General features: G+C 35.5%; 1 protein-coding gene across 35 annotated transcripts in view; it reads right to left on the minus strand.

Annotated features, from left to right (window-relative positions):
- Nucleotides 1-20417, minus strand: part of GPC5 (glypican 5) — a 778624-nt gene that overhangs the window by 429051 nt on the left and 329156 nt on the right. Inside the window, exon 7 of one of the 35 annotated variants that reach the window (XM_083837003.1) lies at nucleotides 1468-1517. The exons of 33 other annotated variants lie outside the window; for them this stretch is intronic. In XM_083837003.1, coding sequence (XP_083693129.1) covers nucleotides 1470-1517 — 48 coding nt within the window. In that variant the 3' untranslated portion in view covers nucleotides 1468-1469. One more of the 35 variants, XM_083837001.1, reaches the window with a different exon arrangement.

The raw sequence follows: 20417 nt of genomic DNA on the forward strand, positions 1-20417 counted from the left end.
TGGTTATTAGATCATGACTAATTTTGGTTTGATTTTATTTTACCTGTTTATATTAAAAATAAAAAATAAAAAAAATGAAAAACAAACAAACAAACAATGGGATCACAATTGAAAAGAAATTATAGAAATGTGAAATAGTGATAGCTTAGTAGGGAGGAGAAGATGAACTGCTACAGTGCTGTTTAAACCCACAATTTTCCACATTGATCCTACTTCCAACTCTTCTGCAAGTCCTTCAGCACACCCATACATTCCAATACTTTGCTTTTGTGAAATCCTGGTAAGAGTTATCAAAATTGGAGTGAGATCAAAACAAATATTTGCTCTCCAAGACTTCTGTAGGGAAAACACGACCAGAGAAATACACTATAAAATGCTTTTCCAGTTTTAACTTAATGACAAGGAACTGCCAACAACATATATCACCAATGGAAAAATGGAGAAGCTGACAGCCATGTGTACTCTTTGACAATGAGGAAATACAAATAGTTGATAAAAGAATCTAAACATATTCATGAAACTTCTAACGCAGGTATTAAGGCTAATAAGTACTACACTTCCTCTGGAACAAAAAAAAATATTCTAGCACTGACATATGACCTAATGTTGATGCAGATGGCAAATTCGTCAATAAATCATAATGAAGCATACCAAATGAGTATAAGAATATTTCTATGTTTGGAACAAAGAGAGGTAAAATATTCTGCTGTTAGTGATAAAAAAAAATACATCTTATCCCATCACTAAATAAAATTATTTTAAATGACAGCTGTTAAATATTTAAAATGCAGTTTATTTTTAAATTATAAAATACGGCCACTGAATTTCACCACAGCATAAACTGAAAAAGTTGTAGTAGGTAAGTCAGAATATACATGCAAACCAATCAGAGTAACTTGTAGGAAAGAACATTGAAATAATGGATCAAGTTGCGGTTTGGATGAACGATGAAGATTCTTTAACAAATTTCAGGCTACAGTGTAGGGTCTAGGGAATTTAAACAAGCTAATGCTCTCCTCAGTATTTTAAAAGGAAAATTGGTTGTCTAAGGCAACTGTGGGTCTGTTACATCAATCTCATGTAAAAGAAGAAAAAATTGATATGGGATACAGTCTATAAATACTTAACAGATGGCAATACAATCTTTGCCAATTTAACATGGCTTATATATGTCTTCTTGGACAAGATTTATACATGTGTGTGTTCTGATATGCACTCGTTTTTAGGCATATATGATCATTTATATGGGTGCATATATTCATATGAATAATCATCATTCAAAACAAAGAAAATTAGCAATAAAATAAGAATTCCATTGAATAAAGCACTCATGTTTTAAATGTATTTAGTAACCAAGCTGTCATTTATTTCTGTCTTGCATTACATTATAAGAATGTTAGACTAAAACAGGGACATCCTTTTGTCATGTTAAAATCATAAATCATCTATTCAAACAAAGCAACATACCATTATAAATGCTTGTGCTGATCTCTCAGGCAGGAAAGTGTTTTAGCTGTCTGTCATGATGGGGGGAAAAATAAATCTTTGGTGATAGTCACACTGAACTTTTTTTACTTCCTTTTAGGAAGGAAAGGTGTTATTGGCTTCTGTTACCATCTTTTTCCTATTAGCTTTCATAAAGTAATAGTGTATAAACATGACAGACATGTAGTTTATCTATTTGCTGCTAGAAACAGAAAATTTTAAGGCAGCTCTGTAGAAGGCCAGACCTGATCTCCTTGCTAAAGAGCTAGTACTGCACCTGTTATATGAATTCCCTGTCCAGAACCAGGTGAAGCAAGAACAGGAAATGAAGGTTGAGCATGCAGGTAAAAAGCTTCCTCATCATAATTAAGCAGCTGACTAACTTAGAGTTTGGCTAGAACGAAAAGGAATGTAGACAACAAAGTAGGCAGAAATGAATACTCAAAACATACAGGTATACCTTATGTATACATGCGTAGCTGTTGTTCCAAACTTCACCCTAGAGGAATGCAGTAGAACTGATTAAATGTGTTGGAGCATTTGACATGGAAGGTTTTTTGTTAGTTAGTTTGTTTGTTTGTTTGTCTTCTTCCTTTGGGGAATGATGTGAAAATCTCAATTTCCACAGAAATTCTACCCTCTCTTGTAGCAGTTATATACTGCTGTAGTTCCAGTTTTTGAGAGATGAAATACAGGAACTAAAGCTCTTAGAAAAAGATAATAACAATGACTATTAACTCAAGAGAAGTAAAGGTATGCTGACTCAACAAGCAGTGGTTCTCTTCAGCTAAATCAGTGGAGGAAAAAGAAGGTTCTATTTTCCTTCTCTTCAGGATTCTTCTAAATCCACATTCAGAAGAATATTGAGCTTGTTTGTTTTGTTTGTTTGTTTGTTTTTCCAATCCCCACTCACATAGATCTCATAGAACTCTAGTCTCATAAATGTATGTACTAAATCTCTATTTCATTTATAAGAAGACTTGCCTTCTTTGAACAAGGCTTGTTCATACATTTTTTATTTTTTTAGATGAAATGTAGATATTACTTTCACAGCCTTTCATGAAATGACAAGCAAAATAAACATGTCTACTGAACACTATATAAATTTGTGGCACTATGAGAAAAATCTCAATAATTTTCTTCAGACAGGACCTTCTGTGAAGCTATTTTATTCACGATTGCAATGGTGGGCATCCTGCAAGCAGGAGCGCACAGTAAAAGTTTATCATAACCTTATATTCTCCATTACCCGACACCTGATTTCTCTCCTGTTTCCTCATTGCCTGAGTACTACAGGTTCACAACCTACTCGACGCACTTCCGTATGTACAATTTAATTTGACCAACCGTTAATTTCTCCTTTTCCTTTTTTTTTCCTTCTGTCATGACTAGAGGGCCCGTGATTTTTGTTTTTACTGATTTTGTACTGCTCATCCTGTTTTTCTTAGCTATCCTCCTTATTTTGGGACACTGGGACCTTCCCCTTATATGCTTAACATACTCCCCACTGCTGTGCTGCACAATCACTTTTGAATATGCAAGGTTAATGGAATTTTCCACTGCAAAAACACCTTCTATTGCAAAAACACAACTTTGTTTCTCACAGCACAGTCTAGTTGCCCCCCCCCCCACGGTCCACACCTCAGTGTTCTACTTAAGAAATTTTGGAAGAAAAAGCTAAGGTGTCAAGGAGTGAATGAGTTCCAACATGTGTGAGTGACACATCTTTTACAACCTCTTGTTAAGACTGAATAAAAAACAAGCCCAGCTCTTCAACTCATTTACTAAAAAAGAATAGTATTTACATTTACAAGCCTTGTAAATTCTCTTTAGGCATGTCCACTGCATAATGTGAGAGAAGTAAATCCCTGCTCTTCTTGTCAGGATCATTAAAGGCAGTCTGAAATCACTGAAGTATTGTCTTAGCAGAACTTCAGGAAATCTTTCTTAAACCTGTTTTGCTTAAATAAATACTAATTTTGCTCTTGGTTTGCGCTGATTTTTGGATTCTTTGGCTCCATCTGTATTTTCCTTGCAATATCCACAGAAGGATCTCTTTTTTTGCAGTTCCTTTGGTACAGGCTGCTTGCATCCTACTCATTGTTAGACTCCTCTACAGTGGACTGACTACAACTCACTCCAGGACCTGGAATTAGCCTTGGCTTGGTAACTAAAGGCCCTATAGACCTTTATACCTATCCATCTACAACTTCTTCAATGCTTTCCACATACCATGCATGGTATTCTTCTGCTCAAAAAATGCATCAAATTGTGCAGTTTAAATATATTGTTTGTTGTTGTTGTTGTTGCTTTGTTTTGTTTTGTTTTATTTGTTTGTTTTTATATATCCATGAGCATAGCCTGGGGCTGCACTCACACAGGTCAGAATCACCATCTGCAAATGTAAAAGGAGCTATAAGTTGCTGATTTGCCATGAGAACCCATAATAACACCTTCTAGACCTGAAACATTTAGAGATTTTTTTAAGCTGTTTTAATAACTTACTAAGCAACACATCAAGAAGAATGACATACACAGATGGGATTCAAAAGGTCAAGAACTGGGATAATGCTTGGTTTTAGGGTTGGACAGAGGATGTTGCTCATGATGTTATTTGCTTCATTTCTTAACTGGTATTTTAGACATAACTGACTACTCTAGTTGGACCGGTAACAATACTGAGCTAACTACAAACTTTGATTAATACATTACTTCCCCCTCAAAAGTTCATTTTCCCCTTCAAATTCATTACATTCCATATGTTATTTGGAGGTAGATATTGATGCCACCATCTAATTAGGAGCTAGGTATTTTGAATACATTTCAGAATACCAGTTTATGCTAATGGAGGATTCATTATATTGTCAAAAGGATCTTTCACCTAAAACAAACGACACTAGAACTGGGACAGGAACCAACCCCAATACATTGTACTTTTCTAGGTACATACATTAGGAAACAGAAAGATGCTCTGTTTTGCTCACTCAGTCATTTTATATCACTATTGTTTATGAAATACTAAGACACTTCACACAGTATAGGCAGAGATCTCTCTCAGCCCTGCCTGACCACAAGGCTTTCCCTAAATCTATTCATTGATGAGATAGGTGGTTCTGAAATTCTACAGGAAGAGGGAAAAATGAACAGGTAACCTCCCTCTTGACTGGTCTGTGAAGCACTTTTATATTTATGACAATATGGACAAATCTCTTCATCATTTAAAGTAAATGATGGGAAAAGCTGTGGTTGTTTGTTTGTTTGTTGTTTTTGTTTTTTCTTTTGTCTGTTAGGTGTATTTTTAGCATTCTTAGTATATCAGGCCATTAAGGAACATAAGTAAAGATACAAGTGTCTAGCCTCAGTTTCATTTCAAACCCACTTAAGGTACTTTATGTAATTACTGATTCTTACCTTTTTTGCAGATTTTTTTGCAATCTGCAGATTATTTTGTCTAGCTCCTCATCTGTTTTCTACCTGCCTGCTATATTTCTTTAGCATGAAGACAGATTAAAGAAGATGGAATTCTTTCCATGTGCTATACTACTCAGTACCTTAAAATCAACAGCAAGAATCACAATGGAAACAAAGGTGGATGTTAAACATAGCCCATTGTTAACTCTGTATCACTTAGTTGTTCATTCGTTTCCTTAAGAACCTGTTAATTGTCAGCTTTCTCAAGCTGCTTATTTATTCATTTAAGTAGAGAAATAGAAAATCCTGCTTTTTGCAGGCAGGAACTGAAGTCTATCAGCTAAAGCCTATCTATTCACCTTTCAGCATTAGTCTGAAGCTCTTTTTAAGGCAACTGGCTTTCACTTAGCAAGTGGCCTTAAAATAAATAAACAAAGAATTGTCATAAAATACAAGTAAAGACTATAATATCTCATGGCAACAAACCCTTCAAACCTTATCTAGTTAATGGCTCTAATGCTTCATGCCTACATTTTCTTTTTTTCTCTTGAAACTACCAAACCTTGCTTAAAAATAAATAAATCATCATATGTGGATGACAATATTATCACATTCTCCCTAATTTACCTAACTCTCTTTAAGACAGATGTCCCACCACTCTCAGAACATACTTTGCTCTTTCCTATTTCTACCATTTGTTATAAAAGAAGCTGAGTGTTACCGGCTTCTAGGCTTTGATTTTTAGATATTTTAAGTTATAGGATGTAAATCCCACCGAAAGTATAGTTTCCATTAGTTTGTATTCTGTGTAATCCATAATGTTTACCATTAGATGCTTTGAGTATAGAAGTTAATAATAGTTAATTCTGTGATATAGTAAGTGTTACAACATTACTAAATAGAGTTCAATCATTTCAAAATTTCATGTTGACAGAAACATTTCTACTAGGTGTTTATAAATATATCACTACAATATTTATTTAACAGACAAAAAGAATCTACAGCTCTTTATCATTATAATTAATGGCAAAAAGCAAGGGAGGTAACTTCTGTGTGAAACCTACTCCTCTGGTTACCATGTTATATTTGACAGTGTGCTTTTTAACATCCTAGGTGAAGCGAAGATTGAGATATAGTTTGAAACTCCAATCTTGTTAGTATTGTGTTCATTAGGAGTCCAGGTCAGAAGCTAGAGCACTAAAGTCTATTCTGAGGAATATCGTATTTTAATAAACAGTTAGATGGCTCTATGTTCACTTATGTTAGATTTATAAAGCAGATAACTAATACACTAGAGACTGTGTCACCATATTCTGAATTTTCTTTATAGTTCACTTCTTCAGCCCTAGCTTGTCTTCTTTTGTCAAGTCCCCATAGTAGTTTTTCCAAAGCTATCAGGCACAAAAAGGGGCAGTGAAAATAATACATATAACAAAATAGTCCTGTTAACAGCGCTCTGTCATAATTATAATATCTGAAAAGAACTCAGATCTTTAAGTCTTTTTCAAAATATTAAGACTCAATTAAAAGAACTTGGACTACTGACTCTTATACAAAACAAAATGGAAGACATTCAAAATAAATGTAACAATTTTATTTTTCAAGTATGAAAATAACATGAATATTTCAATGCATACAGTATTTATTAATTCATCTTAAAACTATGAAGATAAGAAATATGCATGCAAGACTACCCTCAATGGTTAGCCAAACAATGAAGATGCTAATTAATCATGTCATTGCCTTCTGATTTTATGCACACCTGACTGAAAATAACTAGATGTACTATGGCTTACAGAGAGTGTTTAGCTGTGGCTGTCTTAAATTATGGAAATCAAGACTGATATTTTGAATGCATTACCTTCTTCCTCTGTACAGCCCTTTTGGTATTTACAAGATTTTTATTCTCTGAAAACTCCACAGTCTGATGGATCTGAGACCATTAAAGACAATGTGAAAAACTTAGCAAACTTCAGTAAGCTCAAATCAGATTCTAGGTAAGAGCAGTAAAATAGTTTTTCTCTCAGAAATGTTATTTCTTAATTTAGCAGTATAGAAAAAATAATTACAATTTAAGTTTAAAATGCATACATAGAACTATGACAATAATAATTTATTTTTCTTTTTAAAATCTTACAGAAAAATAAGGAGTTTTTTTGGATAGTGTCACTTTAACCAATTCATTCACCCCCATCTTGTTTGAATACGCTACATTTTGTTAATAGGCAGCTAGATCTTTTCCCTTTCAAATTCAGTCAATTAGATATGTATCATTGATTTCAGGTGAGGGATAGCAGGGAGCCTGGACATCAAAGGGCAAAAAAGAGACTTAAACACATTTGTTTTATTGATTACAGTTGACCACAACCACAAACCCATTAACAGAGAGGAGAAGAGGCCTTGTCTTTCTTATCCTTTTGGAAAGGAAAACAGAGTACACACAAAAGTGAGACAGTTACAAGAAATGAACTGGTCTTGCAGAAATTACATTTTCTGAGTGATAGCAAGGCTCAACAGGCATTCTATGTATGTATATATGTTTAAAGTAATCCAGCTTTTACAGTCTAAATATATGTTAATATATTGATACCCTTCAGAAGAGAGCAGCTAAACTGAAGTCCTGGTACTTCATTGGTCAGTACTACTCAATTTCTCTTTATAAAGTTAAATTGTTGTAATTAATTCACAAAATGTTATAAAGTTTTTATGATAAAAAGTTGCTTAATCCAAATCTCACAAAAAGCCTAGTAAATTAACACATTAAATGATTCATGTTCACTTTTTTTTTTTTTAATTTCAAAAGTTAAAATATCACAGCAAACTAAGAATTAGTAAATAGGACCCGGAACAGATACCCAGACACAAGATTTGAAATCCCAATAGCAACATTTTGGGAGGGGCTAGGGGGGGAAGAGAGGGGAAGGGCGTGCAACAGAAAGAAAGAAAGGAAAAAAAAAAACTGGTAAGGAATTTTTAGGTTGTGGTCAAAAAGTGGTAGCTGATAAATCAGATATTAAAGTGAGCTGGAATGCTAATAGAACATTTCAAGTGCAGCTGAGGGATAATTATCACTAAGTTAGTGAAATAACTGATGAAAAGATATGCTTCCTCTATCATCATTGCCTAACTTGCATTTATTCTTGTCCTGGTTTCAGTTAGAATAGAGTTAATTTTCCTCCTAGTAGCTGGTAGGGTGCTATGTTTTGGATTAGGATGAGAAGAGCGCTGATAACATGCTGATGTTTTAATTGTTGCAGAGCAGTGTTTACACCAGGCCAAGGACTTTTCGGCTTCTCGCTCTGTCCTGCCAGCGGGCAGGCTGGGGGTGCAGCAGGAGCTGGGAGGGGACAGACCCAGGACAGCTGACCCAAACTGGCCAAAGGGGTATTCCATACCATCTGACGTCATGCTAAACAATATATAGGGGTGGCTGGCCGGGGTGGGGGGCCGGCTGCTCAGGGATAGGCTGGGCATCGGTCAGCGGGTGGTGAGCAATTGCATTGTGCATCACTTGTTTCGTACACATTATTATATAGTACTATATTATTATTATCATCCTGTCTTAATAAACTGTCTTTATCTCAACTCACAGGCTTCATTTTCCCATTTTTCTCCCCCATCCCAGAGAGGGAGGGGGGAGGGTGAGCAAATGGCTGTGTGGTGTTTAGCTGCCGACTGGGTTAAACCACAACAGTCCTTTTTGGCACCCAACGTGGTGCCATGCTAATCTTCTCTATATCGTTCCAATTTTAGTTTAACACACTCTGGTCAGATCTGTCGTTATCTCAACACTTCGTGCCCCCATATATGTCATGAACAATTATTAATAATAATATTGGATTTCAAGCTCCAATTGCCTAAGTGTTAAATAACATAGCCACACTTGGATCTGTGTGGACCAACAGAAGCAAAAGGTTACACAGACATATTGTTCCAAAGCGGAGCACGTAACAACTAACTTCAAGTCCTCAACTTAAAATATAAGATTCAGTGTCACAAAATGAGTTGATAAAGTTAGTGGAGAAGAATCCTACTTTACTCTTGCTCAGAAATTTAAGACAAGAATGGGTCAAAAACTACTTACTGTCAAAAATAGGGGGTGAGGGCCTTATAGTTTTTAAGCACTTGCTGCTCTGCTGTTCAGGTATGACCTGCCCTAGACACAGCCATAAAGTTGTACAGCTCTACCCACTTATATCTGAGCTAAGTCTATCCTGAACAAATGTGACCAGTTCTTTGAATTAAATCCAGAAGGTGCCATAGGAATATCTGTTCCTTAAGTACAAAAGACCAGAATTTCCGAATGACATTCACAGGAAGATACTACGAATAACCCAGGCCACTTACAAATACTGTGGACTATTTTCCTCAATGACTGAGAGAAACAAAACGGTCGGTAGGACTTCACCCTATCCTTCTTTACTACATTTTATTCTCCAGTAGTATATATAGCCTGGACTCTACAGTGCCTTGATGTAGAGAATGATATGAAGGGGAACAAAAAAGCAAGCGTGACACATTCCACTTCTCAGGGCTGAGGAAATAAATGGTTACAGGGTATGCTTATGTTCTGATAAATTCTGAGGCTATCTAGAGTCAGGTCAACCCAGCATCAACTTCAGAAGCTAAAGGTTTTCAGATTTATAGTCCCCCAAATTAATTTCCTGGATACTGTTATGGTAACTAAGAATTCTTGAAGCACATCCAGCTATTACCTATATAACTTCCTTTTCCGAGAAAAACAGACCGAAGTCAGTAGAGGGACAGACTGATGTAAAACAGCATCCCCAAATCACCATTCTGGCCCTAAGCCCAAACAAGTATATTCTCATTTCAGCAGTGTCTTCAGGCCATTGTTTTATTCCAAATTAATATTTTGCATACAAAAAAAGATAATATATCAACACTCGGCCTTTATGCAATACATTGCTAGCCTGTTACCTGAACAGCTCTAACAGTGCCAGCACAGAAATATATTCAGTGCCATATGTCAAATGAAAGAATGAAGTACCAAGAAGTGTTGTGCACTGGATATGCAGACCTGCCTATGGTGCATGATTAGCATAATTCTGTGACACAGGTTGAACAATGAGGCAATTACAGGAACCATCCTGCATTTCACAGTCATCACTTCAGAAAACATTTTGTACACAGACAGTCATGTTGTTTGGAAAAGAACTTATTTTCAGGAGAGATTAGAGCTGATTGATTCAAGTCTCTACGGAGAACATTTTAACCAAATGTGCTTTACTACAGCTTACTACACTTTAGTTTGTGTTTATGAACATGCAGTGCTGAGTATTCATTCGTAGACAATGATGTCTCTGTCACATGACTATTATGATACTGTGACTTTGTTAGCACGTAAGCCCTTTTCCATTAAATTATTTGCATCATATTCGGTTCTGATGCAACTCCAAGGGTTTCACTGAGCAAGGAGATGAAATAGAGTTCTACTGTCTAGTGTGATATTAGCTCAAAATTAAGGAGTAAAAAAACGTTGAAAACAGTGTGCTTTCCACTGCTAAAATCAATGGTGGCAAATCATGCTATTTGTAAAATGTAATCTGAATTTAAAGTTATCTTAAATATCAAATTCATTTAAAGTTAATTATACTTTAAATCCACCTAATACTCTGTAATAAATTTTATACTTGTAATGGATAGGCTCAGCCCATTAAAACAATAACTTTTTATTAGTGAGATGAGACCAATTTAAAATAAAATGAATCTGTGGATGGAACGAGAATGGAATTCCAGTAGTCTAATATCTCAGACACAATATACACTTGCCAAGGGCACCCCTATCAGTATGCACCATTTCATTCTACAGTGTAAAATATACTGAATTTGTCAGTCTTTTTATTCCACTATGATGGCCTCCAAGAACTGGCTTTGGCTTTATATAGAATAAGAACTGCTTCACACTAAGTAGGGGAAAAAAAAAAAAGAAAAAAAAAGCTCATTTTGGAAACAGTTGTTTTTCATTTCAAAAAGAAACAATAAAAAAATGACAGTTAGTTCTATGCCTCCATATAATTTCTGTCAACAGTTTCAAGTGAAGCTTGTGTTTTCTAATATATTTGCAGAGAACAGTAAACCTGTTGTTGCAACATACATAAACAAAGACATTTTTAGGCTATTCTTGATATAGGAATTAATACTTCTTAGCTTTCTTTTTTGTAGCAAATTTCCAAACTTCTCAGGAAAACACTAAGAGAATCTGATGCATCACTCTTGCCAATTGATGATTTCTTTCAAGACTAGCTCCATATGCTGTAAATACTTAGCGACAGTTTCTTATGCCTAAAATTCCTTTTTCTTTTTTCTTCACTTTAGGTAATGTGAATTCTGCATTTTGACTTAAAAGTTTACATACAGGAGAAATAGGATTATAGCTTCTACAGCATCCTAAAGCTTTTCTCTTAATCTTATAAATTATTAATTGTGTAAATGCTAAAGTCAGGTAACTTACACTCAAAAGGAACCATAATGATTTATTATTATAATCAACACTACAGTAGCTTTCTCATTGATATTAACATTAAGCTGAAATGGTGTGGGGGGAGTGAATTAAAAAAAAAAAAAAAAAAGATAGGTATTCATCATGACTTTGCCTGAGATCTTATACGCGTTTTGGCAACTTGTTGATCCATTTGATTACTGCTTAAAATTGGTATCTTACAATACCTTACAATAGGTTTAAGCATTCACTTCTAATTTCCAGCAATATTCCTTTTTGGTTTTTGACTGTGCTTACAAGTACAGAACAACATTTGCATTATTACATAGATTATGGCATTCCTACCTATGAAATTTGTTTTAATTGGACTCAAGTTGCACCAGGTGAAGTTTATGTTGGCTATTAGGAAAAAAAATCATTACTGAAGGGGTTGAGAAGTATTGGAACAGGCTACCCAGGGAAGCAGTTGAGTCACCATCCCTGGAGGTCTTCAAAAATGTGTAGACGTAGAGGTTAGGGACATGGGGCTTGCTTAGGGATGCGATGAGCTTGCCTGTGCTAGGTTAAAGGTTGGACCAGATGATCTTAGAGGTCTTTTCCAACCTAAATAATTCTATAATTCTATAATTCATTGCAAAATTTAATAAATATTTCACACATAAATTAGCATTTTACTACTGAGCACTTCTCTGGAGTTAGCAGTCAGATATTTTACCTGCTTTTGCATAACTGCTGCTGTATATAACCTTACACATTATAAACCTTATTTAAATGTTACAGTTGCAAAGTCAAATAAAATTAAGTCTGTCACACTGATTTAATTCAGTTTCTTACTGCATGCATATGTATTATAATCATCTTACTGAAGTTAAAATGAAAGTCCATAACATAGCCAAGAAGATAGCCCCATAATATGATTCCTCTTCTATATTTTCAACATCAGAAAAAATAATTGCTTAGCTTGAAACCCTCTAACTCATTCAACATTCTTGCTCATCTTCAGTCCTGTCTCTGAACAAAGGCATATTCAAGCGTCCCAGAAGATATTCCTTCCCTACTTGAATTTTTCAACCCAAAGCCTATAGCTGGACACTGTTAAAGTATTTTATTTCACAAACCAGAAATAAGTGCCCTTTTTATTCAGAGCATATTTCTAGCACAGGATGATTGTTTGTATGAAACTCATTGCCCATTTCTATCCTAAATCCAAAAGTTAAGTGATTAAAGATGTCCTCCATCCTTTGTAATACACTGGCTCGTTTTAAATCCCCATTTCTCCAAATGGTGTTGTAATGATCAGGTATAAATATTAGGGGTACTTTCAACTTCTGTAGCTGAAACTTATTCTTCACATGTATTCACAAATATTTATATGCTAGAACAAGCATGACTATTACACCTTACCAATTAGCATACTGAAGGGAGGGGTTGTACAGCAGTCATTTCTGAATCTACTGTTTAAATGAGTTAAAACTAACCATGATTTTCTCGTTTGAAATGCTAATTTATTTAATGGTAAATGCTATATTATTGCTTGTTGTATGCAAATAAAATGCTGAACAATTCCTCCTACCCATTCCACTTTTTTTCCCCATCCCTCTTCCCTTTTGACCTTACTGCTAGGTAAAGACCTTATAGAACACATAAGAGATGATTACACATCAGAAATGTAAGGTTTACATCATGTGTCTTGATTCCCATACAGGCACAAAGGGCTAGAAAGTAAGTCTAAGTTTTACTTCTCCCTTTTATATTGTCAGTAATAAAGCTTATATAATAATAATAATAATAATAATAATAATAATAATAATAATAAATAAATATATATATTGGTAGGCCATTAAACAACTACAAATTATACCAAACTGATCTTAGTCAAACTTTATAGAGTCATATATTTCTCCAAGGAACATCTAAATACTGTTTTGATATGTTTCCTTTGTTGTTCTCATTTGGCTATTTAAATAAAAATCATAGAATGGAGTTACTATAAATCTTTCCATTGCAGAAAACACCTGAGTATCAGGATGAGAATCAAAATGTTATACTGAATACAATGATCTACTGTACTGTTTACCAGCAGGGTTTCTGCCACTTTTTTTTGTTTGTTTTTCATTCTCACAGTCCTTAAAGTGTCAACAATAGACACTCTTTTCTGATCATGTAAGAATCAACTGCCTTATATTAGATAGCGATTATCACGTGGACAGCAAAAATAGAGCTATATCTTGTTTCTACAGAATTCAGTTTAAATCTGTTGCTTTATGATAAGCTATTAGTTGTTCTTTTCCTTATTTGATATGTTTATGATGTGTTCATTTAATATAGATTGTTAGTCTTGATATAATATAAAACATTATTACTGAAGAATATTGCTGTAAAAATCAATAGATAATCATAAGCTGAAGTTACGACATCAGGCACCATCTTAAAAAATAAAGGAAAAAAAATCTATTTCACCCCTTTTACACAAACACTTTCCCTGGGCATATTGAAGTAGTCTATTTCTGGATTGCACTATTTTTTTACTACAGTAAATGGTAAATGCGAATCTCTACAAAGTCCATTATTATGTTAGTATTGAAATATCATCTACTGTTTAAATTGCATTCATTAAATTGTGCGATTGTGTTAAAGATGATTTCTAAACAGTTTTGAAAAAGGCAATGTAATTACACAGCTGAAACTGTACTTTGCATATAGCAATATTTTGTATTTACATTATGTAGGAACGTGTGTTAAAAATAATAGGATGTATTGATCTGTACATACCTACATCTCAGCTATGTATCAAATTTGGTTTTGTAATCAGCGGAAAAAAAGATACTTTTAAGGCATAATAATAAACTGCCAACACAAGATGGTATTTACCTAAGAGATCTAAAAGACTTCAAAGATAATATTGTTGAACCAACTACAATCACTTTATCTGTTACATACAAGAGCCTTTGTATCTGAGGACTGGGAATAGCAAATATGATACCTGTGTTTAAAAAAAGAAAAAGAAAAAAAAAAAGGAAAAAAAAAAAGAGAAAAGAAAAAGAAAAAAAATGAAAAAAAGAGAAAAGAAAAAGAAAAAAAAAAAAAGAAAAAGAAAAAGAAAAAGAAAAAAAAAAGAAAAAAAAAGAAAAAGAAAAAGAAAAAGAAAAAGAAAAAAAAGAAAAAGAAAAAGAAAAAGAAAAAGAAAAAGAAAAAGAAAAAGAAAAAGAAAAAGAAAAAGAAAAAGAAAAAGAAAAAGAAAAAGAAAAAGAAAAAGAAAAAGAAAAAGAAAAAGAAAAAGAAAAAGAAAAAGAAAAAGAAAAAGAGAAAAAGAAAAAGAAAAAGAAAAAGAAAAAGAAAGAAAAAGAAAAAGAAAAAGAAAAAGAAAAAGAAAGAAAAAGAGAAGAAGAAAGCACTCTGCAGTATCTTAGAATTTGAAGCCTGTAATCCTGATTTTTCTTCAGCCAACAGAAACTATAAAACACAGCTAAATGAGTGGATAGCTGTATATATATAATATATATATATATAAACAAATCTCCTATGAAGAAAAGCTGAGAGATCTTGTGCTGTTCAGCCTAAAGAAGAGAAGGCTCTGGGGTGACCTTATTGAAGCTTTTCAATACTTAAAGGGGGCTGATAAAAAAGATGGAGAGCAACCTTTTGCTCAGTCAGATAGTAATAGGACAAGTGGGAATGATTTTAAACTAAATGAAGGTAGGTTTAGATTAGATGTTAGGATGAAGTTCTTCACTCGGAGGGTGTTGAGGCACTGGAACTGGTTGCCCAGAGAAGCTGTGGATGCCCCATCCCTAGAGGTGTTCAAGGCCAGGTGCTGGATGAGGCCCTGGGCAGCCTGATCTAGTGGGTGGCATCCCTTTCCATGGCAGGGGGGTTGGAACCTGATTATCTTTAAGGTCCCTTCCAATCCAAGCCATTCTATGATTCTATGATATATATTATATTATTATTAATACTATATTACATATAGTATTATTATATACAGTAAATATATTATGCAATATACATATTTTATATATATATATATATATATATTGCTTTCTACAACTACCTTAAAGGAGGTTGTAGTGTGGTAGGTGCCTCCATTCTTGGAGGAGTTCAAAATTCCTTTGGATGTTACACTGAACCTAATATAAAACATGCTTTGAGGAGGCTGTTGAAGCAAGTGACCTCAGGAGGACCTTTACAACCAACCTAAATTAAAATTATTATTTTCAATGTCTTCATTAATACATACCTTGAAAAAGAAACTGGCAATGAAGTCTGAAGGATATTTTATGTTACAAAGTTACTCAGATGAATAAGGTCAAGGTTCAACTATGATCACCTGAGGAAGTATCATATAAGTGATTTGCCGAGAGAATGGGTGGTGTCATTAAATGGGGACAAATAAAAATTGGTTCATATGTTTAAAAAAAAAAAAGAATTCTAGCTTAATATCTATAGGTTTTGATATGGTTTTTTTTTACCAGTTTATAATCTTAGGCTTATGACAACCAGTTCCATCAAAATAGCAGATCAGTAAGTAGTATAATCAAAAAGACAAAACATATGCTAGAAATTATTAGGAAAGAATCATGAAACAATACAGGAAACCCTGGAGAACACTTAACCATTTCAAAATTCATAAGTCACACTTATATTTAGTTCCATGTGCCGTTCTGGTCACTCCTTTTAAAAAATAAAAATAATTTAAAAATATCATATAATCTTGAGTTGGAAGGGACACACAAGGACCGTTGAGTCCAACTCCAGCTCCACACAGGACCACCCAAAAATCAAACCATATTGCTGAGAACATTGTCCAAACACTTCTTGAACACTGGCAGGCTTCATGCTGTGACCATTTCCCTGGGGAGCCTGTTCCAGTACCCAACCACCCTCTCGGTGAAGAACCTTTCCCTAATATTCAACCTGAACCTCCCCAATGCAGATTCATGCCCTTGACTCCTCTCTGTTCACCAGAGAGATCAGTGCTTGCACATCCACTCCCCCTCATAAGGAAGATGTAGGCTGCCATGTCTTCCCTCAGCCTCCTCTTCTCTAGGTTGAACAAACCAAGTGACTTCGGATGCTCCTCAACCGTCTTGCCCTCCAGACCCCTCACCACCTTTGTAGCCCTCCTTTGGACACACTCTAATACTTTTATGCCTTTCTTATATCAGGGCACCTAAAACTGCCCACAGTACTCAAGGTTGCACCAGCGCAGAGCAGATTGGGACAGTCCTTTCCCTCGACCTGCTAGCAGCAATGCCATGCTTGATGCAGTCCATGACAGAGTTAGTCTGTTTGGCTGCCAGGGCACACTGCTGACTCATATTCAATTTGTAGTGAAACAAAACCCCCAGATCCCTTTATGAACTGGAGACTCAACCAGTTAATGTAAATTAATGGTTATTGGATATGCAGAAACCACACTGCAGTGTAATGAGCATTAAATGAATATATTTTCCTTTTTCTTACTCTTCCTTTGGTCATCTGTTCTAGCTAATGTTGGAGATGGGATGTTGGACTACACAGACCTTTGATCTGACCCTGGATAACCATATCGAGTTTTATGATATCATTCATCTGTGTGCCATAATAAAGCTGAAACTCCCTTCAAAGGGTGTTTGATCTGTGTGCCACAAATCCCATTATCAGACAAAGTATAAAAAACAAAAGTGTGTCAGTCAAAGGCAATTATTATAGAATCATAGAATATCCCGAATTGGAAGGGACCCACAAGGATCATCGAGTCCAACTCCTGGCACCACACAGTTCTACGCAAAAATTCAGACTATATGACTAAGAGCACAGTCCAAACGCTTCTTAAACCCCGACAGGCCTGGTGCCGTGACTACTTCCCTGGGGAGCCTATTCCAGTACGCGACCACCCTCTTGGTGAAGAACCTTTTCCTGATATCCAACCTGAACCTTCACTATCACAGCCTGACACCATTCCCGTGGGTGCTTATCGCTGGTAACTAAAGAGAATAGATTGGTGCCTGCCCCTCCACTCCCTCTCATGAGGAAGCTGTAGACTGTGATGAGGTCTCCCCTCAGCCTCCTCTTTTCCAGCCAGAACAGACCAAGTGACTTTAGCCACCACTTCTCATACGTCTTCCCCTCTAGACCCTGCACCATCTTTGGAATTGCCTGACCCTGTGCTTTTAGGAGGCAGTGCAAGACTGACCAGCACTGGTGGACGCTGTTGCCTTCAAAAGCAGTTTCCCAGGGGACCTCACTAACTAGTTCCTTGAGCAACCTGAAGTCTGCTCTCCCCATATCCAGGGTTGAAGTTTTGGTGGCAGTTTCCCTCCCTGTCACCAAAAATTTTCAACTCAACCGCTTCATGGTCACTATGACCACGATGGCTGCCAAAACAAAACTCTGCCCTACAGCACCCAGTATTCCCAGCAAGGAACCCCTCCAAGTACTAACCAGGCCCAGCCCTGCTTAACTTGCTGCAGAGATTTGGTGGAATTAGGTGTGGTCACTGTGGGTTGGCTATAGGCAGCCACAGCTGAATGGACCCTCCACTTAACAGCACGGTGCAGTTCCTTCACTGCTAGCCAGGAGCTAGGAAATTGACAAAAACGGCTTTGGGGGTTTCTGTGATCACTTGGAGGAATGACAACCAACTTAAAGGGCATGCTGATGATGCTATCTTGCAAATGCTCCACTTTATCCCCTCGGCACCTGGACCACATTTATCCCTCACTTGCTTCTTGGCAACTGGAATTAAAAAGCATGGATTAGTTGCAAAGGGGAAGAAGAAAAAGTATTACAGCAGAAATGTTTCTGAGAAGAGACAGAGAAAGAAGAGGAAAGGTCTAGGCTTAATGCATTATCTAGACATATAAGGAAATAATCAGTGAAGCAAAAATGCAGGAGGGAAGAGCGTGGCTGCTGGAGATAGGAACAAGAAATTACTTTTAAAAAACACACTTCATGGAAGAGGTCATTGTAATGTTTGTAATGATCTCAATCAGCAGCCAAATGAAGGTCTCTCTGATATTTATTGTCTGGGGCAAACATGTTCACATAAGAATGCCATAAAAATGTGTGGGTGGGACGCTGCTGTACAGCGACGGTGACTATGATCAAGTATTATGTTTACTTTTGTTTTCATATTGCATCACAGTAAATGTGAAGGGAACTTTTAGATGTGTATTTTGTGCTGGATCACCAAGGGATGTTTATTAAATCACTGTAATTTAAAATAAAGCACTATGATGTTCTGTTTAAATTTACTTTAAAAAATCCTACTTATTTTACAACTAGAAATTCCCCATGGTCATAACATGGAAGGGAATAATTTCCCTGTAATACTTGGATGGATAAATAAGAGCTGACAGATGGTATAATGCTCAACAAAACTTCCTATTGAGTTCAGAATATATATTACACAAACAAAATACACATGTTCATGTATTCCCAGTGGCACTGATCTAGATCCTAGTGAAATCATCAGGACTATTTCCATTAAATCTGTTGTATAGCACAAGAAATTTAACTCTTTTCTGGTAATTTAATAATCAAAAATTAACAGAAAAATATTGTTTGTATAGAGTATTGAGAAGCATTGATTTTAATAATTCATGATCCTTCTCATTGTGTTTTATGTAGTACAAGCTGAAACCATATGATTAAACAATTATATGGAAGACATATGTGCACTGGCTGAAATCACTGTGTTTGTTCAGCCCAGAAAAGAGAAGACTGAGAGGGGCCTACAGCTCCCTCACGAGGGGAGCGAAGGGGCAGGCGCTGAGCTCTGCTCTCTGGGGACAGTGACAGGACCCGAGGGAACGGCATGGAGCTGGGACAGGGGAGGGTCAGGCTGGATATCAGGAAAGGGTTCTTCACCAAAAGGGTGATCAGGCACTGGAATGTGCTCCCCAGGTAAGTGGTTACAGCACCGAGCCTGCCAGCATTCAAGAATTGTTTGGACAATGTTCTCAGACACATGGTCTGAATTTTTGGGTTGTCCTTTGGGGACCCAGGAGCTGGACTCAATTTTCCTTGTGTGTACCTTCCAATTCAGGATATTCTATGACTCTTTGATTCTATAAGAAAACTATATAGTAGTTAGTCCAGCAAGAATGCATAAAATATATGTGGTAATAGCAACGTTTAATTTGACTCTTTGAGAATGGATTCACTCTATGATGTCCAGAAGAAACACAAAACTGTCAATAAATAAAGCAATGTAGAAAATAGGTAAAGCTGATCATTACTAAAATGATAAAAAGAGGGGAAAAAGAAGTTTTTCTTTATCATCAACCATCATTTGGTTGATGATAAAAGTCCCAGCTCAAAAAACAATATCTGTCTAGAGAATTTAACCTGTAAGTACTACTTCTATTGTTCTGGGGTTCTGTTTTCCTTGTTGTTAACTGTAAGCTAAATTTAATTAATTGGTAAATAATTAGAAGATTTTGACTTTTATGCATAACAAAAAAAAGGAACATGAAACTTCTTCTTATTTGTATTTGGCAAGTAACTTGATAGCTGTGACAGAAAAAGGAAGATTTCCTTAGAAATTATTTTCTTTCTTGTCCCAGAAAATTGTTTCCTTTTTAATAGCCAAAGTAGAAAAAATAGCATGTTCAAGGAAAAAAAAATGTAATTATAAAAATCATTGTAATTTTTGCATTAAAACCAATCAGTTGATATACCAAAGAAATGAGAAATTACCAAAAAAAAATAAAATTACAAATTCTTTCAAAAGGTGTAGGACACCATAAACCTGGATTTTCCTTCATTTCATTTACCTTATTCCTTAGCTTTTCAAAAAGCAGTTTTATTTATTTTATTTATTTATTTATTTATATGAAATGTTTGAACTTGACAGCTTTAGCAAAATGAAACTTCAGGAAGACATGAGGCAGACCTCAGTGACTGTGTTTGTCCTCATATGTAATTATGTGTGGAAATGTTAGCTTTGGTGAATGCCCTGTTCCCTTGCAGCCAAATAAAATGAGTTCCCAAGGGCAACTCTGTGTGTCATCCTTATTGTGCTTTTTGATCTGTTCAAATTGAATCTTTTATACTTGAGGTATTCTGTTGTCTA

This window comes from Anser anser (genome assembly GCF_964211835.1).
Source record: "Anser anser genome assembly, chromosome: 1".
NCBI classification, from domain to species: domain Eukaryota; kingdom Metazoa; phylum Chordata; class Aves; order Anseriformes; family Anatidae; genus Anser; species Anser anser.